At 59.2% G+C, this 16,017-nt stretch overlaps 1 protein-coding gene and 1 long non-coding RNA gene across 2 annotated transcripts; one reads left to right on the forward strand and one right to left on the reverse strand.

The window, feature by feature from the left end:
- Positions 1-5,663: 5,663 nt before the first annotated feature.
- On the reverse strand, positions 5,664-7,015 carry LOC141555974 (protein BTG2-like). The gene is made up of 2 exons (XM_074289356.1): positions 6,709-7,015; positions 5,664-6,391 (listed from the first exon to the last, which is right to left on the reverse strand). Exons 1-2 carry the CDS (start codon positions 6,848-6,850, stop codon positions 6,063-6,065), a joined length of 471 nt encoding a protein of 156 aa, XP_074145457.1. The 5' UTR covers positions 6,851-7,015; the 3' UTR covers positions 5,664-6,062.
- A 2,318-nt stretch (positions 7,016-9,333) lies between these two features.
- Positions 9,334-14,403, forward strand: LOC141552120 (uncharacterized). Its single transcript, XR_012485066.1, has 3 exons — positions 9,334-10,595; positions 13,728-13,798; positions 14,211-14,403. It is a non-coding gene; the product is annotated as an uncharacterized LOC141552120 (long non-coding RNA).
- Positions 14,404-16,017: the final 1,614 nt, after the last annotated feature.

Consider the following 16,017-nt stretch of genomic DNA (forward strand, 5'->3'; position numbering starts at 1 on the left):
TGCTTTGGCCCGGAGCTCCCCAGAACCTGGCCCGGCGCGGCTCTCCGGCCCCCCCCTTCCCAGGCCCCCCCTCCCCGACTTTGGCCCGGAGCTCCCCAGAGCCCGGCCCAGCGCGGCTCTCCCGCCCCCCCCCCCCCCCCCAGCCCGGCCCGGCGCGGGTTGCGGAATTGAGGCAACAAAAGAGATTTAGAATTGAAGGCATCGATTCTTGGCCTTGGGCTGGCTTCGAAGCCGTTACAAAGTCACAAGCTCCGCGGAGAGACAGCTGGAGCGTTTCCTGGGCCAGGACAAAAGGGGGGGGTAGCTCACAGCGCGTCCCCGACCGAGGCTACAAAGTAGCCAGTCTTTGCTGAGGGAGGGGCTGGGGACGCTCCGGGCAACTGTAGCCGCCGGCCGGCCCCGCCCACTTCCGGTTTTCAATTGCTTCCTTGGTGCCCCCCAAAAGGGGGCCAGCCCCAGCCCCCCAGAGAGCTGCAGACAGCTAGGGGCCCCGAAGGGCACGCAGCGCTGAGCACCGGGCGGGCCGCCCATCCGGGTCTCCACCGGCTTCGCGCACTTCCTGGTCTTGGGCCCCGGCCACTTCACTTGTGATTGCCTCAGTATCCTCACCTGCTAAATGGGGTCAATAATATCAAACGATAAACATCCAAGACCCGACGACTGCATGCGGCGCTGTATTGAGCAAAAAGAGGCAGCCCTGCCCCCAGAAGCTTCCCGCCCCTTGGGGGGACAATAGCCAGCGGTACAAACAAGCCACCCACGGCTACAGAGGGAAGGGGCTGCAGAGGGCGGGGTTTTAGGTGGGACTTCAAAGGGGGGGCAGCCAGAGAGAAGCCCCGGGCCAAGGGGCAACAAGGGTCTGGGAGCCGCTGGGTTTAAGCCGCCTACTGGACATCCAGTTCTAGAAGGCCAGAGGGGGCAGGCTGGACAGGCCCAGGAAATGCTGAGCTCACCCCAAGAAGTGGGAGAAGGGAAGGGGCCTGAGGGACACCCAGGGCCAGAGGCTGGACGGGAGGAGCAGCAGGCCAGAGAGGGAGGAGCAGCAGGCCAGAGAGGGAGGAGCAGCAGGCCAGAGAGGGAGGAGGAGCAGGACAGGGAGGGAGGAGCAACAGGCCAGAGAGGGAGGAGCAGCAGGCCAGAGAGGGAGGAGGAGCAGGTCAGGGAGGAGGAGCAGGTCAGAGAGGAGGAGGAGCAGGACAGGGAGGGAGGAGCAGCAGGCCAGAGAGGGAGGAGGAGCAGGTCAGGGAGGGAGGAGGAGCAGGACAGGGAGGGAGGAGCAGCAGGCCAGAGAGGAGGAGGAGCAGGACAGAGAGGGAGGAGCAGCAGGACAGAGAGGGAGGAGGAGCAGGTCAGGGAGGAGGAGCAGGTCAGAGAGGAGGAGGAACAGGACAGAGAGGGAGGAGCAGCAGGACAGAGAGGGAGGAGCAGCAGGCCAGAGAGGGAGGAGGAGCAGGCCAGAGAGGGAGGAGGAGCAGGCCAAAGAGGGAGGAGAAGCAGGCCAGAGAGGGAGGAGCAGCAGGCCAGAGAGGGAGGAGGAGCAGGACAGGGAGGGAGGAGCAGCAGGCCAGAGAGGGAGGAGGAGCAGGGCAGGGAGGGAGGAGCAGCAGGCCAGAGAAGGAGGAGGACAGGGAGGGAGGAGCAGCAGGCCAGAGAGGGAGGAGCAGCAGGCCAGAGAGGGAGGAGCAGCAGGTCAGAGAGGAGGAGGAGCAGGACAGAGGGAGGAGCAGCAGGCCAGAGAGGGAGGAGCAGCAGGCCAGAGAGGGAGGAGGAGCAGATCAGAGAGGGAGGAGGAGGATCAGGATGGAGAGGAGGAGTGCCAGAGGGAGGGGCAGCCTGAAAATGCAGATTAGGGGATGGAGTTGGAGAGAGCGGCCTCAGTGTCCCTGACTACAGCCAAGGTCAGGGTCAGGACCGAGAAGGGGCCACAGGATTTGACAGCAGATCATCAGTGCTGATCATGGTGGGCGCAGATGGAAGGAGGTTGAGGAGAGAGTTGGGGGGTGGAGGGAAGGCAGAGGCCCCGAGTGTACACACTTTTCAAGAGTTTGGCCACAAAGGGCAGAAAAGCTATCCAAGTTAGCAGGGAGGTGGATGGAGCGAGTGCAGTGGTTGTGCCCCCCAGGGCAGGGAGGCACCGGCCTGTTTGTAGACAGAAGAGACAAGTGACAGGGGGCCGTCTGTTAGAGGAGAAGGGGTGGGAGGGACTGGCTGAGCTGCTAGGGAGGTTGGCCCTGACAAAGACCAAGTGATCAAGAGCAGCTGGAGGCCCATGGGAGGTGAGGGAGAAGCTGCTCCCAGCCGGGGCCAGGGAGGGGAGCAGCCCAAGGGACGTGGGCCCCAAGGTGGCCTTGGCCAGGGGGAGCCAAGGCCGAGGAGGCCGAGGCGGCCGATGTGGAGAAGGGATGGGGGATTCCGTAGGGGGGGCCATGTCAAGGCTCCGCGGCTGCCTCAGGTTTGGGAGAAGGTCTAAAGGGACCCCCCCCCTTGGTAAAGCTCACCATAGGAAGCAGTTATGCACTGCACCCCCCAGCCCCGGGGAAAACAAGTCAGACTGGCATGAGCTGGGAGCAGCCAAGGCCGGCCGGGCCTGCTGGTCAGAAGCGGCAGGCTTTGGGTTTGGAATGTCTCTGGGCCTTCTCCAGCTCCAGCTGCACCAGGGCGCAGTGGGGTACTGCTGACTCAGCCAGGAGCCCCCACTGATGGTCAGAAGGTAAAGAACACCGGGGTTCTCAGAGGCGGCGGAGCCTTCGCCAGCTGGCCCCCTCCATCTTTTGAGATGCTATCAGTGTAAGAACACCAGGTAGGAACCCCTCCCCCTCACAAAATCCTCAGCGTCCGGGCCGGCCCCCAGTGATTATGGACCCTGCTTTGCCTGGCCTTTATTCCAAGAAGTCATGATGCAGCCTTATAAACATGCTTTATTCTAATGGGATGCGAAATAAAAGCAAAGTCAGAGTTCTTACTTCCATGGTATGAAGGCAGATTCGTGGCCAGGGAGCTCCGGGCCACCCCACCGGGTTCTCCCCCTCCATGTCCCGTGGGCTACGGGGCCACCGTCGTTCTCCATCAGTCCCCACGGCGGCTGGCGGCCCTGGTCCTGCGTTGGGGCCGAGATGAAGCCGGGTTCTCCATCCCTCTCTCTTCATTGCCGTGGGCCACGGGAGCCACCTGAGGAATCCATCCCTGGTCTGTCCCAAGCGGTGAACAAGCCCCTCGACTTTTAGAAGTTGGTCACCTGAGCACTGGGAGAAAAAGCACGGTGAAAATGCAGGTCCAGCGAGGAGGCAGAATCCCGCCTGTCTCAGCCCCCGAAGATGGCGGCAGGGGCGATTTCTGGCCTCTCCCGCTGGGACTCCCCCAGGATTCCTGGTCCAGAGATCCAGGAGCTTTTCTGTAGCGCTTTGTTAAGTGTGCGGCTGTGGACTTCACTGGCTCTGTAATCCTTTGTAGTAAGTCACGCTTTTAAAAACCTCTTTGGGGAAAGGGCCACTGCCAGAGGGGTCTGAGCCCCCCAAGATAAGGTGAGGAAGCTCCCTGCCCCGGGAGGCTGGGCCAGAAATACCAGGCTGGCTGCGGTTGGGGAGGGCCTGAAGAGAGCCCCTTAAGCGGTGACCTTGGTTAAGGGCGGGCTCAGCCACTGGGAGAGCAGAGGGCTTCCCTTTCCCTCCCTTTTGAGGGGCCCTTGCAGCCCAAACACTCTGGAGCCCAGCTCCCCGGCTTCTCTTCCTGCAGACGCGCTGAGCCACAGGGGCCCTTGCTCTCAGCCTGGTGCTCTCCCACTAAATGTCTTCCTGCTCTCTTCTGTGGGCAACCCCATTGCTCCCCCAACTCTCCTGCTGCCCTTGTCAGCCACTCGCCCATTTGGGGGGCTCCTGCTTCCCTGGGGCTGGGAGTGAAACTCGGTAGTCCTCCTTGGAGCAGACACACCTGGGGACCGGTCTGCGCGGCAGGGAGCCCTCGGGCCCGGGCCGGCCCCCTCTCTCCCGCCTGGAACTCTAGGGAGCCGAGTGCAGAGTTCCCTTGCTCTCCTCTGTCCCACTGAATAAATCTCGTGCTCTGAGCAAAGGAAGAAACCCTTGAGGAAGTGTCTCGGTGGTCTACTAAGTCCCCTCCCCCTCAAAATCTCCCTTCTTACAGTGGAAACTCCCAAAGCTCAGGAAGCACCGTTTAAAACGGCAGTTTTACAGAAGAGCCCAGTCCTCAAGAAGGGAATGATTTGTCCAAGGCTATATGAGAAAATGGAGTAAAAGGGGCCGGGAAAGACCTGCTCAGGCTATGGCAGATTGGAGGGGGGCTTCTATTGGGGGCTAGGAAAGCAACGTTCTCAGCTCCTGAGCCTCTATGGGAGATTGGGGGGGCTCTACTGGTGTCCGTTTGCATGGACCTTGGAGAACCCCTGCCGAACCTTGTGCTCAGCCTAACTCAACGCTGGGGGATGTAGTGGAAAGAGTATGGCCTGAGATCTGAGTTCAAATCCTCCTCCTGATCCTTAACATGGAACCTCTCTCAGTCTCCCAGCCATCGGCAGCGTGCTTCCGAAACAACTTGGCAAAATCAGCCAAAGGGAAGCGGTTCAAAAGCCATCACTGTTATCACAAAGTAGATTTTATCAGGTTTTGCTTTTGCCCTTGTCATATCTCAGGAGATAATCGTGCTGCAGTCTGGGAAGCACAAGCGGGACCCGCCAGGACTTGGGCTCAGTCCCTGCTTCTGACACAAATGGAGCTCAGCAAAAGCTCCCTCCTCCCCTTTGCCTCCCCTAAGAACCTTCATTTCTCTGAGCCCCCAAGCAACTTTGCAGGAATGGAGGCGATCAAGACCTGGGGAGGGAGGGTGGCCCTCCGCACTGGGAACAGCCTCCCCCCCCACACACACACTGATGAACTCCCAGCTGAGACTCCTCCCCTCACCTTTTTCATTTTTTACTAAAACTAAGAAAAAAACCAGCCCATGGGCGACTCCCCGGAGGAGTTCAATGGCAGCACCCTTTCCCTGCTCCGCTTTGTTGTTGCCGGAGGAACAAGCATCCAGAAGCTGGGCTTGGACCAGCCCTTTGGTAGTAGGGAGAATGCTTGGGACGGAGGATGGCCCCAGGCGCTTTGCCCCCCCCACCCCGGACATGGGGGCGCCCCCTCCCATACACACAAATACTCACAAGCTGAAGGAACCCGGATGACCACAGCTTGCTCTGGGACCCACCCGAATGCCATCAGTGCGATCAATCTGATGGCCAGTCTAACTGGGGGATGCTGGGAAACTCTGTAGGATTCTCGGGCTGGAGGCCACGGGGCAGGAGATGGTGCATCCTTCTGACTGGCCCGAGTTCTATCCTCTCTCCAGCCAGAGCAAAGGAGCAGAATGATCTAAACCAAAAGCCGGCTAAAGGCCCCCATCTCCCCCACCAGCACCTGGGCTGGGACTAGGGGCCGCTCCCGGCCAGGGCTCTGGCCCCCAGGTGCGCCAGGCTCCCCAGAGGCCCCGGCCGGCCGGGAGGACCGGGTCTTTCCAAAGGCCGGGCGGCCGCTCTCTTCCCTCCCTTGCCCCTTCTCCCCTAACCTCAGAAGAGCGTCTGGGGGCTGTCTCGGGGGCAGCCTGGGCCCAGGGAGTTGGGGGGCAGGGCGGAATCGAAGAGAATAGCCAACCCGGGGTACAAGCATTCGGTCTTTTATTACAAGGAGCCAGGGATTCATTCATTCATTCTCTCAAAATAGAACTCTGAAAAACAACCAGTCTGTACATTTCATTTACAAGCCCCGATCCCCGAGGTCCGGCGCCGAGGCGGCCCTGGGAGGGAGCCCGAGGGGGCCAGTCTCGAGACACAGGAGGGAGAGGAGGCACAGCAGGGCAGGGGGGCTGGAGAGGAAGAGGAGGGGAGGAGGAAGGGGGAGCCCGGGGCCGCCAGGGCACGCACGGTAGGTTCAGGTACTACTACTCCAACTTTAATGGCTAGGGGGTGAAAATCAGCATTTCCATTACATCCTCTCTGTGCATTATCAAAGCAGACACACACACACTACATACATACACAGTGTACAGGGCCCGGGCGGCCGCGGCCTCAGGCCTCAGGCGGCCGTCCGGGCTGGCCCGCGCCGCCACTCCCCGGGGTAGCGAGGGCCCCGGCCGTCGGGGGCGCCGATGGGCGGGCTGCGCGCCGGGGGCCCGCGGTACAGAACCCCGATGGAGCCGTCCTCGCCGATGCGGTAGGACACCTCGGACGGGTCCACCCACAGCGTCAGCTCTCGGGGCAGCAGCTGGAAGAGGCGCCGGGGGCTGAGCCCGCTCTCTCCCGCCGCCCGCCCCACCAGCGGGTCCAGGCGGTGGTTGATGCGGATGCAGCGGTAACCGGAGCCCCGCGACGGCGTCCGAGGGAACCAGTGATGCTGGTAGTGATCTGCGGGAGGGAGGGAGGGAGGGAGGGAGGCGAGAGGGAGCCTTGGCGGCGGGGGGCGGGACTGCCTGAGCCGGCGCTGCCACCCCGCCTCGCCCGCTAGTCCAGCTTGGCCGGACCCCCGGCCCGCTCCCGCCCCCGTCCCGCGCTGCGCAGCCCCGGGCCTGTCCAGCCCGCCCGCCCGGTGCAGCCCCCCGGCTCTCCCCCGTCCAGCCGCCCCGGCTCTCCCCAGTGCGCGCTGCGTTGCGCGCCCCGTCCCCTCCCCGCCCGGCCCGTCCTGCCCCGGCACTCGCCGCTCAGCCCGACGGCCGCCGCACTACCTGTGAGCGCCTCCTGCAGAGACTCGCGGAAGAGCTGCAGCTGCTCCTCGGCAAAGCCCCCGGGGCCGCGGAGCAGCCGCGTGATGAAGCCGGCGGCCGAGGCCACCTCGGCCCGCATGGCGGCCCCGGGCCCCCGGCGCATCCGCCCGCCTGCTCCGCCGCCCCGGGGACCGAGCTTCCGGGAGCCGAGCCCGGGCGCGGGACCAAGAGCGGCCCTCCGAGCCGGAGCCGCCGCCGGAGCCGCCGCCGGAGCCGCCGCAGACAGGAGGGAGAGCGAGCGAGCGCTCGGAGCGCGCCGGAGCCGGAGCCGGAGCCGAAGCCCGTGCGCCCCGCTCCGCCCCGCTGCGCCCCGCTCCGCCGCCGACGCCGCCGCCGCCGCCGCCGCCGCCGCCGCCGCCGCCCGGGCCGGTGCCGCGCCCGCTGCCCGCCCCCGCCCCGTCGCGCCGCCGCCGCCACCGGCAGCCGGCCGGGGGGCCCCCGCCAATGGCAAGCGCGGCTCTCTGTGGCGTCACAAAGGGCCCCCCGCCGGCCGGACTCCGGGCTCCCGTGCCCAGCTCCCCAGCCCGGACCCCAGCCCCCCCCACCCGTGTCCCGGGACCCCTGACCCCGCCGCGCTCTGCGCCCGGCCCCCCCCAGCGCCCCCGGCCGAGCTCACGGCCCTGACGTGCGCCCCGAGAGGGGCGGCCCGGGGCCCGGCCGAGTCAGGCGACATCACCCCCTCCCATTGTACGGGAAAAGCCAGCCTGCGTAGCAATCCGCCCCCTCCCCCAACGCCCCCCACGGGGCGTCGGGACCAGGCTCTTCTCCCCCCGGAAAATGCTCTCAAAACGATTAAAAACAAATTAAGCAACCGGGACTTACTGGGAACGGCTCAAGGCTGCCCCAGGCCCTTCCAACAATGGTCTCCTTAGACCCTCCTGACCAGTCTGGGAGGTAACTGCTATTGTTATGCCCATTTCACAGATAAGGAGACTGAGGCCGGAAGTGACTTGCCCAGGGCCACACAGTTAGTGACTGACTGAGTCCAGTGCTCTTTCCCCTTTGATAGCAGCTACCTTCCTCTACCAGAAACTGCTTGGAATGACTGTACTTACTGACGCCTACCCACAGTGCCTCACTCCTCCCGCGTGTCAGCTTCGCCTGTGATTTCCTTAATGTGTGCAGCCGAAGGACCTGGCCGGGCCCGGGGCTTTATGGACCCTCATTGCTGGAGGCCTTCATTTCACACATGGGGAGGGGGCAGCCTGGCAGAGGCAGGGCCAGGGCCAAGATCAGTGGCTCAGAAACCGTTTATGAGGCGCCTGGTGCCAGTCCCAGGAGCAAATAACAGGAGCAAGATTTGGGGCCTCGGGTGCTGGGCCCTGGAGACTGAAAGGCCGCTCGGGTCCAGGGGGCCTGGGGTGGGAATGGGCCTGATAAGGTTCCCGCCTCAGTGACCCCTAAGGGCCAGGTGGAAGGAGCTCCGAAAGGAGATGACCAGGGATGGCCTTTGTTGGTCCCAAAGTCCGGGCCCTCCCCTTCTGGGAGAGCTCAGACTGAGGCTGTGCCAGAGCTCGGCCAGCGAGGGCCGCCCCCTTCCTTCCCCGAGCTTCCATCTTCTCCTGAAGCCCTCCAAGGAGACGCGCTCACTGTCCCCCCCACACCCACCCCAAGGCTCCCAAACCCACTGCAAACTTCCCCAGACAAATCTGGGGGACGTTCCTGCCTGTCCGGGGGGTGGGGGGGAGGGGGTTAGGAGCGAAGACAGCCGGAATGGGCCCAACAGGGAGGCCCAGAGGGGATTGGGGACCGGATCTCTCCTCAGCTGTTCAGCCGTCAGTGTTTGGGTTCAAGGATCCCCGGCCGAGCCAATAACGCTGGGACTGGTGGCTCCATGGCTTTCAGCCGTCTCAGAGAGGTTCAGCGTGGTCCAGGGTAACCCCTTGTGGGGAGGCCAGAGCCGTGGGAGTCAGGCGTCCTCTGTGTGTGTGTGTGTGTGTGTGTGTGTGTGTGTGTGTGTGTGTGTGTGTGCATGCGCACATGCACACTCGCTGTGCTCATGGGTGTGCATGTGGGAGGTGTGTGTAGGGGGAGTACGATGCCCAGGGAGAAATCGGAATGGGAAAGGTGGGGAGAGGGGACTGGCGTTAGAGGGGAGCACCCAAGCTCCAATCCCAGTCCTAGTCCTTAAGGACCTGAGACAAGGTGAGCCTCAGTTTCCACATTAATAAAATGCAGGACTTAGCCCCACTGAACTCTGAGAGCTTTCTAATGTTCAATCTATGATGCTATTGGATCATAAAGGGAGCCCCTTATATGAGTGTATGTGTGAGTGTGTGTGAAAGTTTGTGAGTGTGTGTGTGAGTGTGTGTGTGAGTGTGAGTATGTGTGAAAGTTTGTGAGTGTGTGTGAGTGTGTGTGTGAGTGTGTGAAAGTTTGTGAGTGTGTGTGTGAGTGTGTGTGTGAGTGAGTGTGTGTGTGCGTGTGAGTGTGTGTGTGAGTGTGAGTGTGTGTGTGAGTGTGTGTGAGCGGGGTGGGGGTGGGGGTGTGTACATGCCCATGGATTGTTGCCAAATGTACTGTATAGACATGTATATATATATATAGTGGGTATATATAGTGGGTACTAGGGGTAGATGGGATAGATGGGAGAGCTCTTTGGCTGGAGGGGGGGCAGTGCCTTTTAAAAACAAGTGTGCTGGCAGGAAGGGGGAGGCAAGCCTTCGGAGCACTTCTCTCCCCCTTCAGTGCCTCTGATCTCAAGGTTCAGGAGGAGAGCCGCTGCCCCGTGGTCCCCCGTGGTCTTCATTAAGGAGCGCAGCCTCAGGTGGGGCTCCCTGGCTTTTCTCCACCTCCGGAGAGCCTGGTACTTACGGCTCCAAGAAGCCGGGGCACAGGCAGCAGCACGTGGTGAGCTACTTTGGCAGATGGGCTAAAGCAGGGTGAGGTCCACCGAGGGGCCTCAAAGCTGGCAGAGTGGGGGGCGGCTGCCCCCTGCATGAAAGGACGTTCCCACAGATTAGCTACATAGAACAATTTGTTCCAGCGGCCCGGTGGGGGGTAAGTGGGTCCTCTGGGACATTTGGAGCTCGATCAGGGCCATCCCCCACGCCCCGGGCCATCCCAGTTCTCCTGGAGCTTGCTTGCCAATGGAGCAGTGACTCTGTGAGCGAGCGTGGGCTGACACTCGGCCAGCTCTGCCTCATTTCCATCGGGTTCCCAAGCAAGTCAGGACCACCCCGTAACGTCATGGTCCTCTGAAAGTGAAGATGAACAATAAGAACAGCAAGTTCCCAGGGGCCGGGGTTTTGGCGGAAGCTCACTTAGGTTATGAAACCAAGGGCGTTATAAGGCCGCAGGGTCAGTGTTCTGTGGGGGGACTCACTGCTAACTGTGTAGCCCGAGTCGGGGGCGCGATGCCCAAGAGGCAATCGTTCTTCGGGAAGGGAAGATGGATCGGCTCTCACCTCCCCACTTGTACCGGGACTTAGCCTATCTCCCCCCATCACGCCTACCATCATCATTCTCCCCCAGCAACACCAGCATTACGGGTGCTCTCCGAAGGTGGCGCAAGCTCCCAACCTCCCCCTTTGCCCGTGGGCATTTTCTGCTGCAGGGATTTATCAGGACCGCAGCCTGGCACCAGGCAGGTCATTCCCTGTGCAGCATTCTTAGCCCTGTGGGCCATGACTCCTGGGCTTGTGACTGAGATCCCCGCCTCTCCTGTGGATTTCGGGGGGGGGGGCGCAGATCTAGCTATAAGAGAAGCAGATTAAGGGAAGTGGCTCGGGATCCCAAATCTCCTTATGGATTCCTCCAAAGCTGGGTACGTCCCCCTAGAACTTCCAGCATCCAGACCTTGGTATCATCCCAGCGCATCCGGAACACTTCACCCTGTCACGGAACAGGTAGTGTCCACTGCCAAGTCTGGCTGTTCTTCTGCCTGCACTACGTCCCCCATCTGTTTCCCCCTTTGGACCCCACAGCAACAGCACAAGCCTGGAACATGGGACGTCCCTCTCTCTGGTCTCCCTACTCCAACACTCCTTCCATTTCACCCAGACACGGCTTTTCATTTTTTCTTATTTATTCATGTAATAGTTTCCTTTTTCCATGAAAGCTTTTATTCACAAAGCATATGCATGGGTAATTTTCCCACCACGGACCCCTGCATAACCTCCCGCCGCATCCTTTACTACATTGTTGAGAAGTCCCCCCCCCCCCCATCAGAATTGATGGTTGTATAATGTTGATGTGGCCGTGGACAGGGATCTCCCGGTCCTGCCTCCTTCCCTCCGCCAGGCTCCTGTCAGCCTCCCGGAAATCCTCCTGCTGAATGTTTCTTATAGGACAGTGATGCTCCACAACTCATCCAGCCTTCCCGCCGCTCAGGGCACCGGCTCCCAGTTCCTGGCCACCCCAGGGCCGCGGCGCACAGCGTTACACACGCGGCGACCTTTCCCTCCCTAGGATCTCTGGGATGCAGGCCCAGTAGAGGCCCGGCGGGTCCAAGAGTTTGCTCAGTCCGATGGCCTTTGGGCAGAGCCCCAGACTCTCTCCAGGATGGCTGGATCGGTCCACAACTCCACCAACGATGGCTCAGCGGCCCCGTCTCCCTTCACTTCCTCCCGGATTTCTCCTCTTTTCCTGTCCCAATGCTCGCTACTTCCTCTCTGAGCCCGTTCTGAGGGGAGTGAGGGTCACTCTGTCCTTTCCCTCCTCTATAAAAGCTTTTCCCTGCCCCTTTTCATGGCAGACGATTCCCTGGGTTCCGCGGCTCCCTTCCCCCCAGCGCTCCCCCTCTCTTCCCTTAATGCCATCATTTTAAAGACATGTCCTCCCTTCGTGTTGAACTCCCACCTGGGACCCCCTGCCGGCCTGAGCGTCCCCTCCCCCCCCAAGCATTCCGGCTCCTGCCCTGGAAAACGGCGTCTCATTTTTGTCCTTTAACGGGCCTGTTATGTCATTATTGACGTGAGTAGATCATTTACAAAGAAGGAAATATCCACCTGTCATTAGTTAGCTTCCGGCCTCTGAAAAGCCGTTTTCCTTTTCCTAAGGGGGGGGGGGAGGAGGAAAGGGAGGAGGGGGAGGAGGAGGAGAAGCTTCGAGGGAGGGAATGAGGTCAGATGGAGAGAGGGGGGTCTCCCACGGCAGCCCCCCCCCCCCGCCCCGGGGGCAACCGTTAGCCCAAGGGAAGGGGCAGGCGCCTTCCGCCCCGGAGAACGGGCACCGGAGGCCGGCAGTTGCCGAGCGGGAGAGCGAGCGGAGCAGGCAGAGCCCGGGCCGCCGAAGCCGCGGGGGCCAGTTGCCATGGCGGCGGAAGCCAAGTCTCGGCAATGAGGTCAGCGGCGGAGGAGGGAGCGAGTCTCTCCCCGGGAGGAGGGAGCGAGTCTCTCCCCGGGAGGAGGGAGGGAGTCTCCAGGAGGAGGGAGCGAGTCTCTCCACGGGAGGAGGGAGCGAGTCTCCGGGCAGAGCCCGGCTCGGCGCTCTGGTGGAGCCAATCGAGAGCCGCTGTCAGTCTGTCCCTGCGAGGGGATGGGCCCGGGGGGGGGGGGGGGGAGGGGGGCGGAGGAAGAGGGGAGGGGGCGGGTCTCCATCCCAGAGCGTCTCCGGCTTCTCTGCATTTACTTGAGATTTGTGCTCGCGGGTTTGTGAAGAGCCTCTTAAAGCTGCGGGATCTGGAGCGCTGGGCTCCCGACCCGAGCGCAGGAAGCGGGGGAGGCGGCCACCGAGACGCGCCTGGACAGAGACACCGACCCGCGGAGACACGGAGAGACAGAGAGATAAAGAGAGACGGAGACAGAAAGTGACATGCGGAGAGACAGAGACAGAGAGATAAAGAGAGACACAGAGATAGAAAGAGACACGGAGAGACAGAGAGATAAAGAGATAGAGACAAAGAGAGAGAGAGACAGAGACAGAAAGAGACAGAGATGGATACATGCAGAGAGACAGAGACAGAAAGTGACACGGAGAGAAAGAGAGGCAGGCAGAGACGTGCAGAGAGACGAAGACAGAAAGTGACATGGGGAGAGACAGAGACAGAGAGAGATAGAGACACAAAGACAGAAAGAGATATACAGAGAGACACAGAGATAGAAAGAGACAGAGATGGATACATGCAGAGAGACAGAGACAGAAAGAGACATAGAGACAGAAAGATATGCAGAGAACATAGAGACAGGAGACAGAGGCAAAAGAGACAAAGAGACAGGTGGAGATGTGCAGAGAAACAGAAGAGATAAAAGGAGACAAAAAGAAACACAGAGACAGAGATATACAGAGAGACACACAGAGAAAAAGAGACACAAAGGAGGCATGCAGAGACACAGAAAGAAATATGCAGACACAGTGACAGAAAAATAAAGAGACACAGAGATAAAAAGAGACAGAGACAAAAAGAGATGCAGAGACAGACAGAAAAGATATAGAGATCCAGAGATACAAAGAGACACAGAGATAGACACAGACACATAGAGATATGCTGCAGAGAGACAGAGACATAGAAAGAGACACAGATAGAAAATTACACAGAGACAAAAAGACACAGAGACAGAAAGATATAGAGAGGCACAGAGACAGAAAGATGCAGAAACAAAAAATTACAGAAACAGGAGACAAAAAGATGCAGAGAGACACAGAGATAGAGAGAGATACACAGAGACAGAAGGAGAGACACAGAAACAGAGACAGAAAGTGACACAAAGAGAGACACTGTTCCCCACTCTTACTTCTGGGGTTTTCTTCAACTGGGGGCTCGAAATAAATCAAAGAGATTTTACTGACACACATTTTTATAGCTGCTTAGATGAGAGAAGGACAGATGAATCTGGACCCTCCCGGACCCGGAACCGGACCAGCGCTTCGGCTGTGGTGGAGCGTTGTGAGATGAGGTTCCACCAGTCTCCCTCTCATTGGAAACCTATCCTCTTGGGGGGGGGGTGTCTTGACTAAAAAGAAGGCTCTAGTCCCAAAGGAGGAGACAAAGGGTCCCCGCCATGCGGGGTGACAGTGGCTGAGAGAGAATATCCCATTAGATCGCAGCCTGACACCGCTGTCTCCCAGGAGCCAGAGGATTACCCCTCCCCTGCTGCTGGACATTATTTCAGTAATAGAGATGGGGCTGGGTCACTCCCTTCTCTGACACCGACCTCACCCTGGGGCAGGCCAGCCCACTCAGACAGTGGATTGCTGCTAGGTGAGGGCAGGGAGAGATCTGCCCACTTAGAGTCTCCCCCTCTCCGTCTAGCCTCCACCCAGTCCCTAAAACAACCTTAAAGCACAGGTCCATGTTACTCTCTTACTCTGAAGCCTCCACTGGCTCCCTATTACCTTCAGAATCAAATGTAAAATCCTCTAGTGTCCCTTCCTAAGTTGCTCCCTCCTCCCCCAGCCCTTTCCAGCCTTCTTCGCTCTAACCCAGTCCTCGTCCGTCCCTTCCCCTTAGCCACATCTTCTGGTCAGCGACACTGACCTCTGTGCTGTTCTGGGAATCAGACATTCTATTTCTCTGACTCCAGGCAAAGAGATGCTCTTTCTCCTCACCAGCCCTGCTTGGTCTTCCTGACTCCCTTCAGGTCTCCGTCAGAATCCCGCCTTCCTTGGGAAGCTTTCCCGGATCAGCAAACGCTTGTGAAGCACCCGCTGTGTGCCAGGCACTGGCCCCTTAATTCCGGTGCCATTCTTGCCATGATCAGTTCCTAGTTATTCTGCCCTTAACTCGTCCGTGCTTCTGTTTACGTGTGATCTCCTTCGGTAGCGGGAGTTTCGGGAGGGATTTGTGACTCCCACCACATTGGCCCCTCAGCCGGAAGGCTGTTACCTCTCCCCCTCCCCCAGGGCTCTCTGGGAACCCCCTTTGGTATTTCTCTAAATATGGAGGGGGCAGAGAGGACACAAGGCCATGTTGTAAATGGGCATTTACTAAATCAAAGCTCCGGCTTCTGAGACAAAAATTACTGACAAAAACCGTGGGGGAGACTGGGAAACAGTGTGAAAGAAACCAGGAATAGACCCACATCTTACATCGGATGGGTAAGGTACGTGCTCATGGGTGTGTGATTTCGACGTGAAAGGTGATGCCATGAGCAAATTGGGGGAGCTTGAATAGCCCCCTGTCAGGCCTGTGGGGCAGGAACGAACTAATGACCAAACAAGAAATAGAGAGCAACATGAGACGTGAAGTGGATAATTTTAATTATATGAAATTTAAAAGGTTTTGCACAAACACAACCAAGGCAACAAAATTAGAAGGAAAGCAGAAAACTGGGAGGGAATTTTACAGCAAATATCTCAGATAAAAGCCTCATTTCTCAAATAGAGAGAAAACTGAGTGAAATTTATAGGAATACAAGCCATTCCCCAATTGATAAATGGTCAAAAGATGTAAATAGGCATTTAAGATTAGAAATCAAAAGAAAATGATAAATGTTGCAAGAGACGTGGGAAAACGGGGGCTCTAATGACTGTGACGGAGTCGTGGACCGATGGAACCGTTCTGGAGAACAATTTGCAACAATTTTGGCCAAAACACCGTGCTTTGATCCAGCAATTCCACTCCTGGGTCTGTGGCCCAAAGAGATTACAAGAATATATGGACAAAGTATAGCAGCCCTTTTGGTGGCTAAGAATTGGAAACTGAGGAGATGCCAACAAGTAGGAAAGGGTTGAATCCGTGGCAGAGAATTGTAAAGGGAATCATTGTGCTGTAAGAAATGACAGGCAGGATGATTTCAGAAAAATCCAGGAAGATTTAGGAACAGATACATAGTGAAACAAAGTAAGAACATTGTACAGAGCAGCAGCAATATTGTGAGGGGGATGGAGGATGACTCAGCCGTTCTCGGTGATAGGATGTTCCAAGACAATCCCAAAGGACTCATGATGATAAACGGAACTGACGCCATCTGAATACAGGCAGAAGCATGCTCTTCTCTTCCTTCCTGTCTCTCTCCCTCCCCATCCTCCTTCCCTCCCTCCCTTGCCCCTCCCTCCTTCCCTCCCTCCCTCCCTCCCTTCCCCCTCCCTCCTTCCCTCCCTCTCTCCCTCCCTCCCTCCCTTCCCCCTCCCTCCTTCCCTCCCTCCCTTGCCCCTCCCTCCTTCCCTCCCTCTCTCCCTCCCTTCCCCCTCCCTCCTTCCCTACCTCTCTCCCTCCCTCCCTTCTTCCCTTCCCCCTCCCTCTTTCCCTTCCTCTCTCCCTCCTTTCCTTATCCCTCTCTTCCTCCCTTCCCCCTCCCTCCTTCCCTACCTCTCTCCCTCCCTCCCTCCTTCCCTTCCTCTCTCCCTCCTTTCCTTATCCCTCTCTTCCTCCCTTCCCCCTCCCTCCTT

The sequence above is a fragment of the Sminthopsis crassicaudata genome, chromosome 1 (genome assembly GCF_048593235.1).
Source record: "Sminthopsis crassicaudata isolate SCR6 chromosome 1, ASM4859323v1, whole genome shotgun sequence".
Classification (NCBI taxonomy): Eukaryota; Metazoa; Chordata; class Mammalia; order Dasyuromorphia; family Dasyuridae; genus Sminthopsis; species Sminthopsis crassicaudata.

Excerpts from the sequence above, each read along its gene's own strand:
- LOC141555974 (XM_074289356.1), bottom strand. The coding sequence starts at position 6,850 with ATGCGCCGGGGGCCCGGGGCCGCCATGCGGGCCGAGGTGGCCTCGGCC. Across the intron at positions 6,392-6,708 it reads TCTGCAGGAGGCGCTCACAG|ATCACTACCAGCATCACTGG; the intron begins GTAGTGCGGCGG and ends TCCCTCCCGCAG.